The sequence below is a fragment of the Brienomyrus brachyistius genome, chromosome 13, assembly GCF_023856365.1.
Source record: "Brienomyrus brachyistius isolate T26 chromosome 13, BBRACH_0.4, whole genome shotgun sequence".
In the NCBI taxonomy this organism is placed as follows: domain Eukaryota; kingdom Metazoa; phylum Chordata; class Actinopteri; order Osteoglossiformes; family Mormyridae; genus Brienomyrus; species Brienomyrus brachyistius.
Window position 1 is genome coordinate 7859029 of NC_064545.1, and position 23321 is coordinate 7882349.

General features: G+C 48.2%; 1 protein-coding gene across 7 annotated transcripts in view; it reads right to left on the bottom strand.

Moving 5' to 3' along the window:
- brsk2a (BR serine/threonine kinase 2a) overlaps positions 1–23321 on the bottom strand; it is a 69137-nt gene that overhangs the window by 33610 nt on the left and 12206 nt on the right. For all 7 annotated transcript variants that reach the window (XM_048973481.1, XM_048973479.1, XM_048973482.1 and 4 more), the window contains exons 2-4: positions 13904–13989; positions 10370–10510; positions 3756–3872 (exon numbers count right to left, since the gene is read on the bottom strand). In XM_048973481.1, coding sequence (XP_048829438.1) covers positions 3756–3872; positions 10370–10510; positions 13904–13989 — 344 coding nt within the window. The remainder of the gene's footprint in view (positions 1–3755; positions 3873–10369; positions 10511–13903; positions 13990–23321) is intronic.

A 23321-nucleotide genomic window follows, 5' to 3' on the forward strand; every position in this document is an offset into this window, starting at 1 on the left:
GTTTACTTCCAAGTTTTCCATAATGCAATGGGGAAGGGGTGGGGTGTGAATCAGAATCAGGGAAATTACTTCTGGACAGTAACGAGGATGGTGTAGTGAGGCGTTACGTGAGAACAGAGTGGAAAGGCTGCCCTGGAGTAGAAAGGCCTGGTGGAAATGTCCCCCCATATGGGGGTGTACAAGCGGCGAGGTCCACAGAGCCCTTCGCCTTTCGGCATTTCCTGTTATGGGGAGGTACCGTCTTTTCGGCGGGGTGGCATCCAAGCCCGCTTCAATCCCAAACCGAATTTGCACACGATCCCTGCGCTGCTATGATGCAGGCAGCAAGAAGAAGTGAATCCGCATTCTGAGACACTCAACTATTCACTCAACCAAAACAAAATACATCTGCGGATGGAGAAACTAAGAGAGAGGCATAAATAATAACGAAAAACTAAAAGAGCCAAAAAAACGTTATCGTTCTTTTTTCCCCCCTACATTTCTTAAGTAGAAACTCAAACATCTTTTTTTTTGTCGGGCATGAACTAGACGCCCTGGGCAACACTGTTTCCCCCTCCAAGACCCTGCTGGTGTATGTGGATGCTGTCCAGCGTGGAGAGATTGCAAAGAAGCCCCCATCCTGCCAGTTACCTCGCTACCGGCTCCTGCTGCAAGTAGCAGTACTTGAACACTTTGGAGTAATATTATAGGTGGCCTTTCTTTTAAACCAAAGGGATACTTTGCAAGAGAGGAGGTCACTGCTTCTTAAATGAAAAAGGTCCTTCATGTCACGAATGGCACTGAAGGGTCCGAAGGATACTGACAAGGATTGGAGAGTCGTGAAAAATTTGTGGAAAATCGTACTGCTATGGGAGGGGTACAGTGCTCTTTAGGAACTAGGCCAGTTCTTGCTGGGGTGAACAAAAACGCTGTGCAAAAGGTACCAAGCGTGGGTCACATAGGACGCTGGAAAGCAGCTTTCGATCAGAGAGCCATCATTGGAAGGGGTGCAGATGGTGTGGATGGGCTGTTTACGCAGGATGTGACACACTCGGCCGGGCTCAGCAGACAGCGCTGTCGATCTAAGAGCAAGCTACCGGCAGCAGGCCGAGGAGGGGAAGCACACGCACGTTAGCCGGAATGTTCTTCGCGGTCACAAGGGACAATGGCACTTCATTACACAGGAGGTCAGGAAACCAGCATTTTTTTTTAATGAATAAAATTACCACACAACTTGGCACAGTCAAAAAGAGACCGAAAGTAAAGAAATGCGCCATCACTGCTATTAATGTGTTTCTGGTGTGTGAGCTTCAGCCGCCGGACGACGGGGAACATCGGCGGAGTGCGGCGTGGAAGGGCACCCACATGAGGCCGCCCCCTCCCCGCCTGTGCAGGGACCCCGCTGCCGAGCGGATCTTGGATTTCATACGAATCGCGGTAAACAGAATGCATTTGTGTCAAAGCAGCTGGAAGCCGAGGTGGGGGGGAAGGGGGGGGGGGGGGACTGGAGATGAATGCGTTTAATTAAAAACTGTCATGTTCGTGCTTAGAGATGGGGCAGCCAGGCATGTGGGGGTAATCAATAACCACAGCACACCCCTCTCCCCACCCCCCAGGAAAACACGGGAAATCGTACAGCGGGAGGTGCTGCCATGAGAATAGAGGTGTGGGCTGATTACAAGGTCCCTCCCCAACACTACTAACGCGACCCTGGTCCAGTAGCTCAAGGGAAGTAGTCATACCGCTTACATGCTGAAAGAAATATTATGGGCTGGAAAGTACTCCAGTGGGGGGGGGGGTTGCCATGTGAACGTTATTCAGTATTCACAGAGAGTCTTCTGTCCCTTGATTACTGTGGCTCTCTACTTCATGAAGCCAGGCCCCTCCCACATCCTATTGGTTGTGTCCGAGGTTAAAGGTCACCTGCTACAGGCATCAAACCTCACACATCATGACTCGCATCCATCGAACAGAGGGGCTCTCAGACCATGAAACTGCAGGTCATCTTGCGGAGAGGGCATATGCAAATGGTTCAGCCTTCTCCCCGGCAACCCTTAGACGTCACATTACGGCCAGTCAGCAACGAGCAACCTGTTTAGCGTCGGCCCTCTGCTTACACCGTCATTTACAACTTACCCTCAATTTTTATTTTCTTATTTTGCAGTCTTATTTTATTGACATCTTAATCGTATTAATTCTTATCTTTTTACATTATTTTTGTTTTTTCTCTATTACGCATTTCCTATTAAGCAGGAAGCAGATGAGATGGTATTTCACTGTACAGATATAGAGTGAGTGTTTGTGCGTGTGTCAGATAAAATTGGTTTCTTTTGTGCAACACATTTAAGGGGAAATTCAGACCCCTCATACAGACATACACTGATCAGATTGCCATGAAAACTTCCTGCCTAGGCCTTAATTAAAGATTTCCAGCAGGTAATCTAGCCTGCAGTAAGTGATCTGCTGCTGACACCCCGTTTAAGATCTCGGGATCTGATCTAACCTGCTAATCCAGCCTCTTGCGATTGCCGAGTGCTGAAATGCGATTTGCTGTCCTGATAAGATGGCAGACTTCATTTTCCCCAGCAGCCCTAGCTGAAACCTTCTCTATCTGCTGTGTTCACCGGTGCACCTGCGTCTGCACTGGGAGGGGGGCACTGTTCATTGGATCCCCTCCGACAGGGGGACTGGGGGGGAGGGGGGGACATCTCCACATGAGGATTATAATGATAAGAACATGCTGACAGACAGCAAGGCCTAGTTTGGTGCCCCCCATACCTTCAAAGGACCAATCAACTTCAAGGAGGGTGGTGATGACCCCCCCCTCACCTGACACATACACACACCTGGCACTCAATTCAAACCCACCAATCACAGCTAGAGAAGAGGGGAGGGCTGCCTCGCTTCCAAAGGTGAATGTCTGCATTTAAATAAACAAGCAGGCAGAGTCTCCCTTCCACACAGGGTGACCGAAAGCGCAGCGTGGAGAGAGCTGGCCTTCATCATACAGTCCGGCCCCCACCCTCGGCTCACAGCTTTCCCTGAAGCATGAGAACAGATCCTGATCTTTCCAGTTTATTGCATCGGAGAAACTATAAGTGTATATGTGTGTCAGGGAAAGTACTGTGAGAATGCGTTACTGACACAGAAACCGGGTAGGGCAGCAGTCCCACTGTACAGCTTATTCTGTATGTGTGTGTGTGTGAGTGTGAGTGTGTGTGTATGAGACACCCGCAGCTTTGAAGAAAAAACAGAAACATTGATATAGAGATTACAGGGTCCTCAGCTAATTCACCACGCTGGACAGAAAGGACCTTTTAAATCGTCAGCTGTTACCTCGGAAACGGCAGGGAAGGCCCAGGATTAGCAGTAATTAGCAAAATTGAATATTATCTCTGAAGTTCACACCGTGAGTTAATGATAATTGAAAACACAGAGAGAACACGAAAAAGAACGTTAGCACCCCGCCCGGGCCGTCTGCACAGACGGGCACTGACTGTGAGCAGCGCGTCATCCTGAGACCCACCAGGGTTAACAGCCGCCACGTGGGTAAGAAAATAAATGACATTTCAGACGGGAGAATTAGTGCAGCTGCAAAAAAGATATTATGCATATCGGCAAAAATGGGGGGGGGGGAAATATATATATATATATATATATATATATATATATATATAGTCAACAAGTAGCTGAGTGATAAAGGATGAAATGTGCACTTTTGACACCATTTACACCATTTACACCAGTTGCACCGTTTCCTGCGCAGGCCTGCTCACCCACAGCTGGTCTCCAGCAGGCTGTCCCCGACCTGCAGAGAAGCCATTCCAAAGTCCGCTATCCGAATGTTGTTCTTCTCGTCCAGAAGCAGGTTTTCGGGCTTCAGGTCCCTGTGGCTGTGAGGGTTCGGGGAGGAGGGGAGAGCAGGGCAGGACAATTTTAATAAAAAGTGACCCTCACCCTAATCCAAATGTAGGGTACTTAATTGAACTATGTTTGTTATTTTAATGCATTTCTTAGTATGACTCTGCAGGATGGCATAGTGATACTGCAATAATAAGATAATTATCCTGCACAAATCTACCCCTGACTGCAAGGTCATCGCTTCAGAGCCACAAGGCGACGGCAGCATTTCACATGACGACCTCGAGCGCCCAAAATGGACAAATGAAACCCTCTTCAGCATGGTGGATGCCCTCCCTCCCCATTTACTCTTGCACGGGACGACCTCTGTCTCCAGCCATCCATCTGAGCCCAGCAACGTTCCTCAAACTAAAGGCAGGATTGTAACATCCTCCTTCCGTCTTCCTGCAGTCCTTTGGCGCCTGTATCAGTCACCACTGAGGTGGAGATGAAGGTCCACGTTGGAAAGAGAGACGATCGTGCCCCATCTCTACCTTCGGTCAGCTCCAGAATTCCAGAGATGAAGTGATGTTGATGATGCTCTCCTGGCCCCGCCCTGCATTCCTCCGCTGATCTTTGTATTGCAAGCACTTTACAACCAAGAACCCCAAGAACGCTCTCTGGAAGGACTGTGAGGCCTGGCGGCCTGAGAATGTGTTGCGTGGGAGCGGAGTCTCCGCGGCAGGACAACGTGGGTCACCACCTAATAGCAATAACTGCTCTTCCAGCAGCACTTAAAAGGCGCACTGCCATTCCCATTTAAACACCCTCCCGCTGTGTGAATGTCTGCTGAAGGATACAGCCAAACAAGTCGCCATTCCGATTTCCTGTCCTAATTGGGTATAATGCGATGGACTTGAAAAGCATTTAACTTCCATTAACGTGTGTAAAAGCGTCATCTCCAAAGTGGTATTGCTTCCTACTCAACATTAATGTCTGCCTCCCCCCCAGCCCACCCCGCTCACGGTGAGACTGACGTCACCATCTTCCGAAGGAAACAAACTTAGAAGCAGAGCGGAAACAAAGTAATCACCACTAGATCTTTCGGCATGATTACGCAAGAAAGACTCCTCAGATTCCCCAGGTCTCGGGATCTCGGCAAGGAGGATGTCGGATCGTTCCGTTGTGTCCCGGTGACTGTGCTCAGGTAGGGGACATGTGTCGGCGACTGAGGCGTGACTCATTAGCGAGTCCACCAGCTTGCCCGGTAAGTGTGAGGAAGATGTTCAGACACCACTTTCCGTAGAGACTCGGTGGCAGCCGTTTCTCTCTCGGTTCTTGGCGACCGCACATAAACACAGTGACGTTCCTGTTCTCCAAGCTTGCCGGATGGGTTAAGTGCATGAGACTGCACTCGCTCAGCCCACAGAATCATGCAGAAACCAGCCCACATCTTCTCATGTGAGTCCGGGCCTGAGTGAAGCGGCACGGAGGCGGATGGAGCTCTAAAGGGCCTTGAGGAGCAACATGCAAGTAAGCAGATCTGTCTGGAGGTGAGTACAGCCCAGAACCAGGCATAAAACTGGGCCAACAAGCAACGGCACACAGCACCACCAACATTGAGTGGGCAGCTCACCGCGGCTAGCGATTAGCAAGCAGAGGTGTGTGGCCAGGATGGAGGCCTGTGATGATTGGGGGCACTTCTTCTCTACCTGGTTCATATGGGGGGGTCATGAGAGCCCAGTTTTCTCACCTCAGCCTGTCCTTCCACCCCCATTAATCCCCCCTCCCTCCACTCAGCCCAATAACAAGCAGCCAGGGGAGGCAGGCCAGCAAAATGAGTCTCCTCTCCCCAGCGAATGGCCAGTAATGATGATAGCCCATAAATACGGGCTCCTTCTCTCCCACGGCGGCGAGGCTCAGCCGGCTCATCAGCAGGGCTAGCCGTGAGCCCTGGGGCCGTCACTCCACGGCACGCCAAGGCTGAAGCCAGGCACCATACGGGACCTCAGGACGACGAGGTCCAATGAATATGCAGATGTGACGATGGTTTTTCCTGAGCTGAGGACTGTCCCCCCCTCCCCCGCAAGTAGCCACCTACTCCTCTCAGGGTGTGAAAGTGTGGCTTTGACACCGGAGACCCCGTGACTCAGCCGGTGAGCCCCTGACGGTCGTGACCCATCCCATGACAGCGTGGCTCCTGAGCTGTGAGAGATATACAACACAGCTTGTGAGACAAACGGTCTTCATTTCACCCCGGTGCTTTCCGGCAAACCCCAAGCGCTGCTAAAGTGTGAAATTGCTGCATTTTTAACTCACCATCACCCGCCCCCCCCCCGTCCTCCCACTCCCCACCTTAAGAGGCTGCAATCACAACACAAACAGCAAAGTGGTGTCTGCCCCCCGGTCATGGTCCCACTGAAATTCATTATCGATATTTTCTGGATCGCTGCACCTGTAGCTGGGGGAGGCCAGGATGATGTGGGGGTGTGGGGGTGAGGACAAGTGAACCAGAGCGTAAACGGGGACCTGTCCCGCAGATCAGAACCCCACCTGGTGGGCCTCCTCTATGCCACAATTCCGTATCACCAGGGGAAGGGAGGTGAGGAGGATTACTTAAGGTCCACCTGAGCGAGCCAGCACAGTCGAGCCCCATCGCAGAGCACAAGTGACTCGCCGACGTCATCTGGAAAACCTCCACCAAGGAGTGACAACCCTTATGTCTGATCTAATGTATGTATGTGGTCAAGCAGCTGACAGGCATGACAAACCTATAATCACAGGCTGGATGGAGAATGGCATGTTCTGGCAGGAGGGAGTGGACATTCCAGATGGTTCCGAGCATAAAACTGTAACCCTCAACACCCTTCAAGACCCCAAAATGGACATGATTATTCTGAATGGGGTGTTGAGGGTTTGAAAGAACATGCTGCTTCCAATGTGCTGTGAATGACGTGGGAAGGAAAATTCCAGTAGAGCTGGGGAGAGGTGCATTATGGGATTATTGTCAGTGTCTTAGGCCTTAGGCAAGAAGAGTGTGTATGTATGTATCTTGTGCGGACCCTGAAGCCAGGAGCTGAAACTGCCTGTTTGTGAAGGCAATCGGAACCTCCACTCCTGATAGGACAGCATGTGCTATGCAGACTGCTCAGGCCTGCAGAGGAAGATAACGGGAGAGCAGTCAAAGACAAACAGGCTTATGTTCTTATGTGTTTGCTGTATTCACCAATATTGAGGACCATATGGAATAATGAATGTGTTGCAATAAAGTACATCAATTGACCAAATATACGGTGAGATATGGGTAGTTTGATTTACCTGATTGCGTAGAATTTTTGTTTAACATGGGGACATGTAAGGCATTAGCAAGGGTGGGGTGTAAACTGGTGATGACTGCTACAGCAAATACGGAGGTGCACAAGGTCATCACGCATGCTGTGCGCGGACAAGAGCCCATCCTGACCAATGTGGTAGACGATTGCCTTTCAGGGGAGCTGCAGAAATGTTTAAAGCCTGAACATCGTCTTTGTTCGCGGTTCGCTTCTTTGCAGCAGGGATATTTGGTTTCTTTGGTGCCAACTCCAGGGTGCATCCTGTCTTAATAAAAGGAATTTTATCTTACTCAAGTCGTGTCAGGTAAATTTACTTCATGCCTGGTGCTGAGCAGAATTTTGAAAAAAGCCCGTATTTCCCCATAGGGCCCAATCAGACATGCAGTACTTCAGCAGAAGTTAGTTAACTAGTTACTTAATGGGTGAATTTATATAAATTTCACTAAAGGAATTTAGGTTAAGTACCATGTTCAAGGTTACTAGAGCGGAGGCCCCACCTGAGACCAACATTCAGATGGTTCCTCCAGCCCTGAAGTTAAAACCGCTCTTCAGATGCATTGTGGGTAACTTGTGGCTCCCCCAGCCACCCCCACCGCGATGCTCTTTTAGTGCCACCTGATAGTTCTTCATTTCCCTTGGCTGTTTAAGTTATGAACAGTCAAGCGACAAGGACTTTAAGGATCAAGGATATCCTTATTGTTCCGGAGAGGTGATTTGTATCACTTCAATATTCTTAGTGGGAACTGTTGCCCAGGGAAACAAGTGGTCTTGAGGAGGTGATGAAGGAGAGGCAGGGTTGGGTTATCCTGCTATTCAACTGCTCTCAAACATGCCCATCTTTCTGCTTGTATGGCCTTGGCCCCGCCCCCTGTCAATAACCCACTGAATAACAGAACAGCAAACTGTGGCTGGGTTGTGATGAGTACAGTTTCTATGAAGCAGCTGGCTGTAACCCAAGGAGACAAAAGGCAGGCGCCTTCGAAACCATAAGCATCCCATTTATCATGATCGTGGTATCCTCAGGTGACATCACCCAGCGGGCTGTGCAGTGAGGAGCAATGTAATGCACAGCAAACTAAGCACAGTCACGGAGGGAGTTCCCTCAAGGCCACCAAACGACTCCCTCTTTATCTAATGTCAAACATCACCAGGGTAAGGGGCTGGAAGCTGCACAGAAAGTGGTGGGCCAGACTGCCAACATCAATGGGCGCGTCTGAGAATTGGGCCAAGCCAACGTTCCCCAATCACGAGCGTGCGTGGAGCAAGGGATGTTCAATATCATTCTGGAAACCCCCTAATTGGCATTATCCATTTTCCTCGGAGTCTAATAACCTTCCGTCATCAGGTGGGATGATTCTCTTCATTTGTCAATGATGACAGCGAACATTGACTTAGCGAGGGAATGAGGCAGGAAGGGGGGGGGGGGGGACGAGGCAGCAGGAATGTCCACCCACATTGACAGTGGCTCTTCAGAAACCACCAAACAATGACAGCTTACTTACATCCTGTCTTTCAATGGGTGGGGGGAAAGTGTTTGCCACAGAAATGAAGGTACCCTTCTAAGCAACAGACACATCAACAGTGCATGGATTTCTTAACCCCAATCAATGGGCTGGGCCTGCATTCAGATAGAGCCCCGTGGAGGTTGCCTAGCGAGGTGCTAATGCACCATTTTCAAATTCTGTATTTACTTTCAGGACTGTTGTCATAAATCACTCGTCTGCTGTCCTCAGACTCCTGCTCCTTCCACGATGACGCTGTACCCCCCAACATGGCTTTGCAGCCATCTAGAGGCATCAGGAGGGGTTGGGGGAGGTTTGGAACGTCAGACCTTGCCTAGATGTTCCCATTGGTTCCACTTGCCAGTTCCTTGTGCCGTGAGAATGCTCCCCAGCTGGTGAAGTTGGATAAGGGTCTGAACATACTGTGAGGTTCTTAGCTAGAACAAGTCAGGAATCACTTTGAAGACAAAGTTCCAAAATAACACTCCATTCTAAAATAAAACAAAGAGATATCTGGCTTCCAGGAAGACGGTGCTGTCGACATCCCAAATGAATATGAACTACAGGCAGATAGAGGAGGAACGGCCTCAACTGTACAGAGGCTCCATCTTTCTCGATGTGTCGCTAATTGAAGGGCCCCTGGGTACGGATCCGTTAGCAGAGGGAACAGATGGAGTGTTTGTGCTGGTGTTCCATCGGGTTTTGTTTTCGACATTGAGCAAAGAACAGCCAGAAGCTGTAGGACACATTCACAGATCCCACACTCTTCATGGACTGCAGCAGGGGTCTTTAACACAGGAATGTAGAACACATTACGTGACAGCAGTCTTCATAGACTGTACCAGGGCTCATTTAAAATGGCGTTACTATAGTCTTTATAACCAGTTCCGGGGGTCTTTACCATTACATGATACCAGGGCCAACCTGACCTATAGGCAACACAGGCGATCTGATTAGGGGGTGCAAAAGAGCAAATGAAAAAAATCAGAATTAATATCTCTGCATGCATTCCATGACATCACAAGTATTTACAAAGAGTTTTGATATTTCACTACTTTTTTGTGAAACAGCAGCCAGATACCTTGTGTTACTGAAATGTTTTCAATAAAAATTAAGTGACAAAATCTGGTTTTTGATGCTCTGGGGGGGGGAGGGGGGGCTCAGCAGAATCTCTCCAAAACACCTATGGCCGGCCGTGCATGATGCCACAGGTTTTACAGACTCTACTGGGGATCATTCAGAATAACATTGTGTGATAACCACAGTCTTTATAGACTGTACAGCAGGTCTCTAAAAATAAAGTTATGTGATACAATAGACTTCAGAGTGTACCACAGTTCTTTGAAAACAACATTATGTGATACCAATCTTTATAGACTGTTCTGGGGATCTTTAAAAATATGTTAAAAATGTCTTTAACAAATTACCTGACAACACGGACGTCATAAACTGCATTGGGTATTTACTGATAAGTTTTAAAAGCAGCTATAAGCGTACCCTTGGTGTTCAAACTTATAGAGACATTTAAAAAGCAGAAATGTGTATCTGTGGTTGAACAAGAAGTAGTAATGAGCGATGAGAATTTGCGTGTAATTCACTTACGGACTTTCATGACTAGCTAATCCGTAAAATATACACTGATTTGACAGTTCTCTGGACATTCATTTAGACCATAAGGAGGGTTTTCAGAAGAGCATGAGATGAAACCACACTCACCATATGGAGTGACTGTGGCAGAAATCCAACGCAGAGATGATCTGTCGGAAGAACTTCCGGGCCTCTTTGGGCGTTAACCTCCCCTTTTTCACCAGGTAATCAAACAGTTCCCCCCCTGACACATGCTCCAGCACCAAATACCTGGAGACACAAAATAACCAAGATGAAGAGGTGAGAAACTTTGAAATAATCTGCAATATCCTCAAGGGTAACTTTCATAGAGATGCCATTCACGCCCAGGGAGAAGAGATGAGTTCTTGTCTATCTTTTTGAATATCAAGCGGAATAAGCTGACCTGATGGAGCACCGCTGGACACCCAAGGCACAAGAACGGCCACCTCCCTTAAAACCTCATTGCAGAATTCATTTGCCCACATGCCTGCTCCAGCAAAACAAGAGCAAAGTGGCTTCCAAGCCTGTGAGACACGTTGCACTGACATTCTCTCGGTCCCAGGGGACGTTCGTACGCAACGCTCCGGAAAAGGGAAGCGGCCGCAACAAGACACGGGGCCGTAGAATGTTATCGGCATGCTGGGGAAGTTAAAGCAGCCGGGGGGGGGGGGGGGCACACAATGTTATCGTGCATTCCAGGGCACCCTGCACCGCGCGCTGCGGATCTTTACAGCCAACTTTGAGAGAGAGTGCTGCCTCAGCACCCAGCTGAACTTCATGGCCAGGTCCCAATGGGGGGGGGGGGGGGGGGGGGGTGAGGGAGGGGGGCATCTGTAAGACTACCCCGCTGTGTTTGAAACTGTTCTGAGCATGTGTGAAAACATCATCACAGAATCTATGAAAATATGTAATTCCAGCCGGGCACAGGGGGATTGCCCCCCCCACCATTGCCCTGTCTGCGACTATGACATCACAAACCAGAAATTCGAAATACTACCCCCCTCCCCCAAAAACTTTATTTCCCAAGCTGCCCTCCCTCCTCTGAGCTGGAAAATTAAACCTCGGGCCGCTGGAAACCATCTAGTTTCTGGTCACCCAGCATCAGACGCTCACATTGATTATATACACTCCATCGAACCCGAGACCAACACAGACCACCCAGGATCCCTGGCCGCATTCAGAACCCTACGCTGGGAAGGGGCACAAACAGGGGACTCTGCATTACGGCCGCAGTATCATTCTCCCTGTGGGGCTGCCTTTCCTGCTCTGGCACTGGTCCCAAACCAGGAACGACTTGCTGACAGATCAGCAGCAATTAGCGGGATGCCAGCAGAGAACCAGCCCCTTCTAATTGGCTCCTGCAGGAGACCTTAGATTACCTGCATACACATTCAATCATGTTTTATTACACATGGCTTGCAGATGCTTTTAGCTCAATTGTTCTCCATATATATATCCATTTAAACAGCTGAATATTTTCCAAGTGTAATTTGGGTTAACAACATAAGAGCCCCCCTACCCAAAACTCAAAACTGCAGCTCAAATTATACCTCAGACCCTTTATTTAGGCCTTTATTTAACTTCTGTACCCCTGTGATATTATTTACTCTTTGAAATCAGATGACCGTGGCACGGCAGATTAAAATGCCGTTAATGAAGGGCAAACAAATAAATACCACAACAGGCTGACATCAGAGTATGACAAGAATGCAGTTTGGGAATTGACTAGGGGTCCCCAGAACAAACAAACAAACAAACAAACAAACAAACAAACAGACAGACAGACAGACAGACAGACAGACAGACAGACAGACAGACAGACAGACAGACAGACAGACAGACAGACAGATAGATAGATAGATAGATAGATAGATAGATAGATAGATAGATAGATAGATAGATAGATAGATAGATAGATAGATAGATAGATAGATAGATGAAACTGTGCAAATAATGTCAGGGAAAGTGTTGCAGAAAATTCATGATACCAACTCAGAAATAAATAGTATTGCACAGTGGGTTATACAGCGAACAAATGAACGTTCTGTGAATGTGCCTAAGTGGTTCTGATCTGCTGGTCATTGCCCACTTCCACAGAGTGACTCATAGAGTCTAATGGCTGACCTTATATACCCTCACTGCACTGAGCTTCTCCCCCCAGCAGCTACGGTTGTGTGGCACTAGAGGGACCAAAGAACATGATCACCAAAGAACATGATCCTCAGCATGCTGCCTTGCTTATCCAGATGGCAGGGGGCTCAATTCCGCAAGTAGGTGACAACATCATCCACTCCGCTGACACTAATGTTTATGCCGAACTTTATTTCAATCCCTTCCCACTTGGCTTGTTATTTAAACATATGCAAGATGTTAAATGCATTTCTCCAAATCTACCTTTGGAGAAATTAAGAAAAACTCCTAAAAGTAAATTTAAAAAGTACACGGTTCCGGGCAAAGAGAGCAGGGACCCGTTTTAACTGCCCCAGCTCCCAAACAGAGGTACACAGTCCCTCTCAGACGGGGCCTCACAAGCCGTCCTTCCCTGGTGAGCCTTTGATCCATTAGCAGATAAAGTGATGTGTTCAAGCGATTACCTGTGCACCCCGATATTCAAATTACCAGAGGAATAAAACACGGCAGGCGAGCGTAACATCCGATGCCGTCAGACACTCGACGCGTGGCAGAATGATCCATCAGTGTCATCAAAGCAGTCAAAGGAAAAAAAAACAAATTCCTGGCTACACTTTCATCCATTACGGCGGGCAGAGCGGAATGGGAATGCGAGTGAGGCAGCACACGCACGTCGCAACGAATTAAACAAAACGCCCGTCTGCGGCAGCAGGCATGCATCACTTTGACGGCTGCGCCGATTCTCAAACGTCCATGGTAGGGTGCCGATGATCAACAACCGAAGGTGAGTGAGACCTGATACAAGATTGGCCAGAAAGCCCTCGAGAGGGTACTCAAGCCTAAAAGTGGAACAAACACTCAAAGTTGTCCCATCCTAAGGCGGTTTGCAAGGGCACATGTTTACATGCTGAAGTAAACGCAGACACGCCAGGAACGTAGCGGCGGCTATTAGCTTCTCCCAGTTAGGTGTGACTGAATAATCATTAGTACTACCAGTCCTCTGTTTTTTGTTAAACAATGCAGCTCTGTGATATATTCTCGGCCAGAAAAGCCTGTGTCCTGACTTGCGGGACCAAGGACTCGAGGGCAGGCGCGGTAGTGAAACAAGAGGGGTTTAATGAACTGAAAAGAACAGAGACTAGAAATAGGCAGGTTTGTGAGGGATCAAAGATAGGAGGAGAGGAACAAAGAAGGACACAGGCAACAAGCGGGCTCGACATCAATGACCAAACGGGATGATGAGGCAAACAGGTACTTAAATATAGGGATTAACAAGGGGTAACAATCACAAGGCATGGCTTACCAGGGTCACAAGGAGACGGGAGGGTCAAACAGGCAGGGCATGACAGTTTGTTTTCTGGAATGTTCTCTGATTTTACTATGTGGTTCCTCTCAAACTATTCATAATATGGAGAGCAAGTATTTTCATTTTATTCTATATTCCCTGCCCTATAAGACGAGATCCACTGATGTTTGGGTGACAGGAACACAAGGAAAAAAAACAATACTTACAAATATTTCTTATTTTCATAGACGTCGTGTAACTTTAAAACGTGGGGATGTTCTATGAGCTTCAAAATGGCTATCTCTCGCTCCACCTGCAAGAGAGGAAGGAAAAATGCGTTGGTAAAGAACACGGCAAGTTTCTTTTTAAAATAAAAATTCATGAAGTCACAATTAAAGACTTTCAAGTCTATAGCAAATAACCAATATCAAAACCATATGATTGCAAAGCTTGCTGAACCTGTCCTGGTCCACCTTGTCACCAGAGGACATGTCCAGCGAAGCACCAAGATAATCGGCTTCATTTATCATGGGACGTGTGTTTGTATCACTTCAATGAAATCTGATAGTACAGTGCTGCACAACAAACAACAGATAACACCAAAGACAAGACTGGTGCCAAGTTATTTTTAGTCTTTCAATGATTGAAAGAGTGTCCAGAACTGTACAGCAACAGCGTTTTAATCATATAAAAGATCAAAACGTATAAACTGAAAGATTCCCACAGGATTTTGTTCAAGCCCAATAGACTCTATGTCATGTTGTCAGTGTTCGGTCTTATGTTTGTTATCAAACCAACAAATATCACAAAGTGACGATACAAACATACAGAGACAGCCTGTAATAGTGCCTCTGCCTCCAGCTGCTACGTCTGCTTATTTGGTCGTCCATATAGGCTCTGCCAACTCAAGTCAATTCCAGCAGCTAACATCTTCAGATTGCATTATAAAGGCATTATGAAGCTTTCATAGAACATACAGAGCACAGTTACAAAGTATGAAGATGGGCAACACTGCACGTTATTTGCACCCTTGTAATGCATTCATAATGCATTCATAGAACATTCACGAGCAACATGTAAATATAGAACATACTGTATGTTATCAATGTATATTAAAGCTGTTAAGGTATACTTCCAGGCTGCTTATGAATGTTCTACGAATGCATTATAAATGCATTACAAGGGTGCAAATAACGTGCAGTGTTGCCCATCTTCATACTTTGTAACTTTGCTAAATGCTCTTGCAAACAATGCATAACGGGTCACTGTCTAGCTCTGGGGCATTGGGGCGTCTCCCTTCTTCAATAATGCTCATCCTTACAACTCAGGCAATACGCCGAATCTGAAGGACATTGAGTGCGTTGTGTGTATTGGTATCACTCTGTATATCGGGGTTAGTTAAGTCCTTGCGCGTGTAAAGACCAAACCAATCAATTACTCCCTTTTCTCTCCAGTATACATATCAAAAATCACATGAAATATGAATGTTGCTGGAAGAAACTGTGCTTCCAGAAAACTGTTGTTTGAAGTCTCAGGAGGGATCAACACAAATAAACAAGTGAAAACAGGCATGAATAAGTCATTAAAAGTGTATTTACTCTCTGCTAGTTGGTTCCCTCCGTGATTGTTTGCTGGGTGCGGGTGGTAGAGAGGGAGAGTTAATGGGGAGTTAATGCGATGCCCGGGTGTTGAGAGGTGATGAAAACATGTGTTTTGTTGCCACCAGAACTCTGTGTGCAAACAAATCTGACCCAATCTGAGCGTGTTGCTGTCAAAACAATGCGCTCAGCTCAGATTTAAGTCACCATTATCGTGGATGTGGATGCCAGGTACAGACACCTGCCACAGGACATCGGGGGGCAATGCTGACTCAGAGGTCATCTTCTACTAACTCGTGACACTTCAGTTTCTCCAACGTCAGCCTGGGAATCTTAGGAGAGCCCCCCGTGCTGTTTTTTCGCTTCCCAAAACAAGGCTCTCTGAGAAATGTGTTGTTAGGTGATTTTGTCATTATGCCGCATCAAAGACTATACTTACACAAACCTAGACGGTATAGCCTCATACACAATCAGGCTACGGTAAACTTTTTTATAAATAAAGAGTAGGCTCTAAAACAGGGATGGGGAACCTGATCCATGGAGAGATGCTGTGGGTGCAGGTTTTTGGGATGGCCTCTCAATCAGCCAATGACAGTGGGTCCCCAGGACTGGGGCTGAGAGCCACTGCTTTATTATTGGCTGATTAAGACGTCGTCCCAACAACCCGCACCCACACCGGCTCTCCATGGATCAGGTTCCCCACCCCTGCTCTAAAATAACAATAAAAGTACAGTATAGTAAACAGATAAACCAAAATCAGACTTGTTTATTATTAAGTATTATGTATTGAGCAAGACCGTTATGACATCACTAGGCGATTTATTCAGCTCCATTATAATCTTATTTGATGGCCGTCGCATTTTATGGGATGACCGTCGCATGCAGTCCGTCGGTGACCGAAATGTCAATATGTGGCGCATAACTATACATGAGGGGGAGGGGCATTTATTTGTCAGAAGATAAATCCATAAAGGAGGAGAGCTAGCTCCTCTGGATTCACTGTTGAGGGGGACCATTGACTGACTGATGTATCACCAGAAATAGAAGGACCACTGACTAACTGATATGTAACAATTAAAAGGAGCAATAAGCAGCTGACCTTGGTCTTCCTCTCATTACAATGGCAGCCAGTGTTGACACTGTGACAGATCACAGAATAGAAAAGCTTATTCAAGGTAACCGGTAGCAATGAGAGCTGTTGCTGGGAAAGACACAGGTTCTGATCACTTCTGTCTCATGCCAAGATCTCACAGAAGCCTCATCGCCCAAAGTCAAGGCCTCACTCTCCAGCCACACCCATAATAGAGGAACCAACCTTTCCTCTAACACCTTTCCACAGATATGGCGCAGGACATGACACCCCTGCAGCTGAGCTCCCACACTAGTCAATAAACATCGAAAGTGACTACAGAACTTGTTGCGATCTATCTTCTCGCACACACTGTGACACCGGCTCCAGAAACACCTAGAGGAAAATGTACAAGAGCAGGTGAAAATGGGCAGCGTGTGTGTGTGTGTGTGTGTGTATGGAGGCTGTAACATCACCACCATCAAAGCCAAGAATCTTCAAAGTTCTGTCACCTAGACCTCAATGGCTCAAAGAAAAATGCATAAAAAATGAAACATTTCCCTTTAATCTTTGCCCTGGTTGAGGCTCTCCTATGCCTTCAGTCACGGAAACTTCCTGACATTTTCCTTCCCCCATCAGTGCCCTGAGCTCCGGCTGGGATCCAAATGAAAAAGTTTCCCTCTTTGCGCCGCCACTTTAAATGGCCGTGAGTGAGCAACCGCCTCCAATCGTTTATCTGTTTATGGCGGGGCTACTAACAGGGATTGGACAGCGGGGGTGGGGAAACAAGACACTGGGGGCCACCCTGAGGCGACCCGGAGCCTGTGCCGGTGCTGATAGCCCCGCATGACATCGGCCGCTCTGCTCCCACTCATCTTTTGGAAACAGACCCCACGCTTCTTAGCGTGGTGGAGCCTCCCGCTGACTTCAAAAAGACTCATTTCCATATGCAAAAATAAATAAAGAGAGGTGGAGGGCATAATATACGAGTTACAGATCGTCGGAGAGCACTCCACTCCGCGCAGTCGAACGCTGGACCGGTCCCTCTGTGGGGCATGCTGGGATGCGACTGAATTTCGCTTCCAAGCCGCTTTGCTCCACCAATCAGGAAAGCAGGGGCAGGGCAGAAATCCCGGCTGTTTTGGCGAAGCCATTTCCTTCTGTCACTTTGACAGCCGCCCTGAGGGCACCGAGTTATCACGCGGCACTCAATCGGCAAGGTCCCCGGGGACCCACAGATTGGGGAGCGGGCCTGTGCTCCACTGGTCTGGCTAATGGAGAAGCAAGGCAGCTAGATGGCCATAGACCTCCAGGGTGACGTCGTGCTGACAGGGGGCTGCCTGCTCCCCACCAGGCTCTCCAGCTGGCTTATGATCAAAGTGGCCGAGAGCGCGACATGCGTCGATTGCCCACTGAGGCGACATGTCAGCACGCAGCGGGCCCACGCTTGCGGGTGGCGTGGGGCCGCTGAACAGCGGCATCTTCAGCTTTGTCAGATGCCGGGTTGCGATGGCCACCCTGTGGTTGGTGGATTGTCACGCTAAGTTCCTTCTCAGCTCACCGACCATACCCGAGGAGGCTGGATCCGGCTGTGTCCTCCCCTCTGCCACTACACAGTCCACTTCCTCTCCTATGAAGCGTTTAAATGTCCAGATGGAAGAATGCCAGGAGCTGGGGTGAGGACTGAGCGATAAGACCTCTTTCCTACACTTGGTTCATGTGCAACAGAATTGACTTCTTTGCTGAATGACAGCTACAGGGCTAAGGAAACAAAATGACACGCGTGATCCATTCTCTGCCACCCAACAGACGTGTCTACCTTCTCCATTCCCTTCATCATCATCGTAGTTGACAGAAAGTCAAATTTCCAAATCAGTCAGACTTAATGGCTTTTACATGAACTGCACGTTATTAAAATCCACACACTGTACTTGAGTGCATATCCATCAATTTTCATTGCAGGTATGACCTTATTGTGAAATACTGGGACATGTTCCTCATGTTCGTAGAAGGCAGGGTCTGACTGGGTTCCCCCCCCACCACACATGAAGGCAATCAGGTGAACGAGGTCATTATGGCAGGGGACTGTGCCAAATCTGTCACAAACGGGTGCCCATTTTCCAGTGCAGGTGGCAAAAGGGTCTGCAGTGAATAATTACATGAGTCGTAACAAAATATTTCACCTTAATGGCATAGAACATACACCTCGTTCACCCCGGTCTGTCCTGTGATGCCTTCAAGGTCAAGAGCCAGTGACATTCGATCAAAAGGTATTTTGTCTCCGGGGTTGCCTCGGTTATTATTATTGATTATACAGATGAACAGTTATCAGCTCAGTTGATGAACTTGCTGACACATATATTAACGTCTATGAAGTTGGCTGTATCTGTTCCATGCCGACCAAATGTGCGAACATATGAATGGATCTCCGTCTGTCTTTGTGATGCTGAGGTGGTTCAGAATACAGCTCTGCTCCTCTGCTGAAAGACTACTCAGTTTGACTCCGTTTGTTCCAGAAGCCCTCCGTTTTCTTTTTACCAATGTGTGCAACAAGAAGTAATCCGGGCAAAATCTAAAAAGAAAACAGCAGTAGACACTCTAAATAACAAGCTATAATAAGCTACTCTGTACTATCCACTTTTTCTTTGGGTGTTCCTCTTGGTTAATTTCCAGCACACAAAATCTCTCTGCTTGTGCAGATGATGGGAGGCAGCAGTGCGTAATTAAACACATGTACAAGGTAAACAACTCCCCCCCCCCCCACTATCCTTCTTTGTAAATGAATTTAACGCAATTCATCATGCTCAATTATTGTGTAATTTGGAGATACAGATGGTATGTTAACACCGGGCAAAAAAAACTACACATGCAGTAGGGTGGAAGAGATGGTCACAGAATCCTTTCAGATAAATTAAGCATGGCAGGCTAGTGTACCAGCAGCTGCTTCCGAGAGGCGCGGGGGCTCAGGAGAAATGGCCTGGTGAGGGTGGGGGCAGTGGGAGAGCAACATGTTTGTGCCAACGGCTGAAAATGCTGAAATTGCACGTGCTCTTCCAAAGGCCTGCAGATGCCTGACTTGTAATGTCCACATGAGCCCTTGTTGGCAGAGAACTGGCATCCCCCAGCCCAGGGAAGGCTTATCGTCATGCTCCTGATGGCCTCGGACAGATGAGCTTTACATGCTGGGGGTTGAAGTTGAAGATGGCATGGAGACTGCATGTAAGGAAAGGCGGAGGTTCCATCCGGAGTCAATGAGATGGAGGAGATCCCGCTGACACCCAACACCAGCGATGTGGTCTGAGCAGATGCATTCATCCGCCCCCACAATCTGCCGGCGTGGAGTCAGTCCGGTGTGGGGGTGTGACCGCGCATGCCTTGTCAACCATTCACCCTCCTGCGTCTCCTCTCTTTCCTCCAGCAAAGTTCCCCTTGTCTTCCTCCCTCTCCATCCAGCCTTTCCCCTCTTCCACAGATTCAGAGAGCATCCCCTCAGCAACGCAACATCCAGGGATCACAGTCGAGGCTCAGGCACCAGGTGGGATCAGGCAGGCTGCGGTCACCATCAAGCATCTGGGCAAAACCCCCCTTACCCCCGGAGTACCAACGGCAGGTTTCTACTTAATTAACACCCTGCATGTGGAGCATAACCTTTATAGCTGCCTGGCCGGACCTCAGCATCCACTGGCGATGACATGGAGGAAGTAACAGGAAGGACCTGAGGCCACTTAAGCACCACAAGGGATCAACTGACTCCTTACTTCTTCACACAGGCGGCTATCAGTTATGTGACCCACCTCTATAAATACAATCTTTTTAGAATGCCAGCTACATATAAACCCAACACAGGGTTCCCAATGAAGGAACGATGCCCCCCACCTTATCACATACACATCTAGCTGTAGAGAAATGACCCTGACCACCACCGTCCCTTCATAAAAAAACAGTTCTTTGGTCAGCGTCAACCCTGCCAAGTTGCTCTGCAATCCTGAGATGTTAATTATCTTTGGTAACCCCCCCCCCCCCCCCCCCGCGCCCCCAGCCCTCACACATCACTCATTAATGGCACCTGTATTGAGGGAGGGACAGCTCTCAGAGGCTGAATATTTATGAGCTGAATTATTTCCCCTGCTTAATGAAGGGAAAAATACAATTATGCAACATGTGATAAGCATGCCTGCCTTCTCGGGCCACGGGACAGCAGGAGGGTTTGGAAATTGGCTGAGCCAGCCCTGGGGCCACAGATTACTGTCCCTTAAAGGGGAAGTGTCTCGCACGGGGCCAGGCCCAGGAGGAAGCTGAGGAGGTGGCAGAGCAGGAATTAATCCCAAACCGCAACCCCTTTTAACACTTGAGAGAGAGGAACTTGGCCGGCACGCTGACTGGATTTTGTGTCGCAGTGCGCCATGAAGAACCAAGCTGGCAGGAAACCCCACGGGAGGACGAGCTAAGATAAATAAGGTCGGGGTTACGGGGACTCAGGGCCGTGGAAGAATCCTAATCCTATTGCCAAAGCAAGTAATGACTTTATTTTTTATGCCATAAATGAACAGATCAGGGTTGGTTAAAAATGTTTTATCCCTCCTCAAGAAACACGAATGTTTCACATAGAAAATGCTTGTTAATTGATATTTAGAGATATTGTAATGAGCAGGACTTATAAGGGGGGGGGGGGCTGTCCCTCGGTCAGAGGGCACGTGGCGATAACCACAGAATTGCTTATTCATTCTGGTGAGGCGTTCAATCCCAATCGGGCACCAAGCTGATCGATGCCTCATTCATGTTAATCAATCGGTAAACAGCTTCCTTTGGCTTGTGCCTTGAAACTCGCTGCAGTACAGGAGTCGTAATCATTGCCCTAGTGCACCGACTCATTCTGGGCAGAATTTTTCACCTCCTCTAGAGACGGCCCTAATTTCTGTCCTCAGGCCATGGCTCACAGTAGATCCCTCCCTCGCCCCCCACCCATGTCTCCCAGACATCGCAGTCACTCAGCCCTAATCACCGCACTGCACTCGTGATGACAGATTGAACTCAGTGCCACTTCGGCCATCAATGGGCACTGAGCGGCGATATAAATCTGCAGCTGTGAGTGTATTCTGGCCGACCTTGTCCAACACCCGAGGTCGTAGGGGCTGGGGGTCCAGGGGTCATTCCTTCATTCCATGGACCCAATAAAAAAATAATAAAACAATAACAACATGGCCTACACTTACACCCCATGAGCCTTCAAGATTAATGAGTGGTCGACGCGAGGTTGCCAGGAGGTGAATGGTTTCATCTCAGTGTATTGGCGTGCAATACACTGGGCCGGAGCCAGAAACTAGTTATGCTCACTGGGACCCTGGTGAGCCGAGAGGCTGCAGTGGGCTGGCTATCAGCCTTTAGCATTGGCTGCAAAGCACAGACAGACAGGTACCAGCCCCTGAACACGCACTTTCTGCCAAACTGGACCCATCACAGCTGAAATGCAACACTAGGGAGTCACTTTGTCTTCACAGCAACCAGGGGTTGTACTGAATCTCTGTTGCTAGTGAAAGTGCCCCACTCCCATGCTGAAAGCTCTCAACAGAAACTTGGGTGGGGGAGGGACCCAACTGGTGACCTTATTCTGGTCATTATTTAGGACCGTCAAGTGTGTGTGGGCACAGGGTTCTGCTTTGGAACTTAGAATTCAAGCCCATGATTCACTGCTACCAGACACCAGTAAGAACAAAAGGGCAGAATCCCACAGACCAGTTTGAAGAACAAGATCCCAGGGACCAGTGAAACAGTGAAAAGTGCGAGGTCCCAGTGAGACCAGCAATTCAAGGTCTCAGTGACAAACGTGAATGAGACATTTGAAATGTCAAAAACCAGCAAGACCAAAACACTCCATCCAGCAAGAGGGATTTTAGATTCTCCCCAGCAACCAGCTCACCTTTAGCTGTGACTTCTCATCCAAGCCCATATGCTACGGTACCAGCAGCTCTTCACGCTTCCCAATCATCTGCTCCACATGGGTCTTCAGCTACTTGAAAAATCATCTGTACCCTGTGTCAGTGAATCCACACGACACTTCGAGAAGACCCCCACCCCCAATAAACCCATGATGCATCACTTGCTAAGGCAGAGGACCCCCTACCTGGGGGCCCACGGTTTGCCTGCTGCCATGTCTGAATGACTTAGCGGCATTGCGAACTCTGCTCTGCAGACGGCACTCCAGTGATCCACGAGAACATTCACACTCAGAGCTGTCAAGGAGGCTTGTTGTGGCTGCTCAAGTTGAAGACGTTAAACTCATTTCACGTCATGCTTGGGATGTACAAATCAGCCACCGCCAAGCATAGATTCATCCAGGTGACTGTTTTGTGGAAGCCCTAGAATGTAATACAGTGAACGCATTTGACAATAAAACACACCTGAGGCTCTATGTACAATCCCTCTGAAAATGGAACACTATATCCAGCCAGTCAGGGTGCTTATGGCTACGATGATCCAACGGGTCTTTTTGTCTGACATCTACCTGACCTGACTATGAAATCACAGCTCGGTCCCTCCATGTGGCATGGGAGGTAGCAGCCAGACAGACAGGCAGGCAAGCAGACGATTCACGCAGCGCCATACCAGTATGCATGACAGCTCACATGTGTCGGGCAGCTCAATCCCCCCCATTAACCAACGCTTGGATCTGTCTGTCCTGAAGAATCATCCTATCACCTTCAAATTAGTGTCTAACCAATCTCTAATGAAAGGCTCGGGAAAGTTCGCGAAACCCCAAGACTTGTGAAGCTCGTTTTAGGATGGTGAACTATGTTACATGGAGACAAGACAATAGGGACGGGGATTTGATATGAGTACAATTGGAGAGAAGTGAAAATGAAATACAGTCATTTAAGGACCAGCACAGGATACTCAAACGTGAAAGAAAACAAAGAGCGTTGAGTCACCCGAAGGGGTCATGTGGGTTTGGCGTTGAGCATAAGTCAGTTAGAATTACAC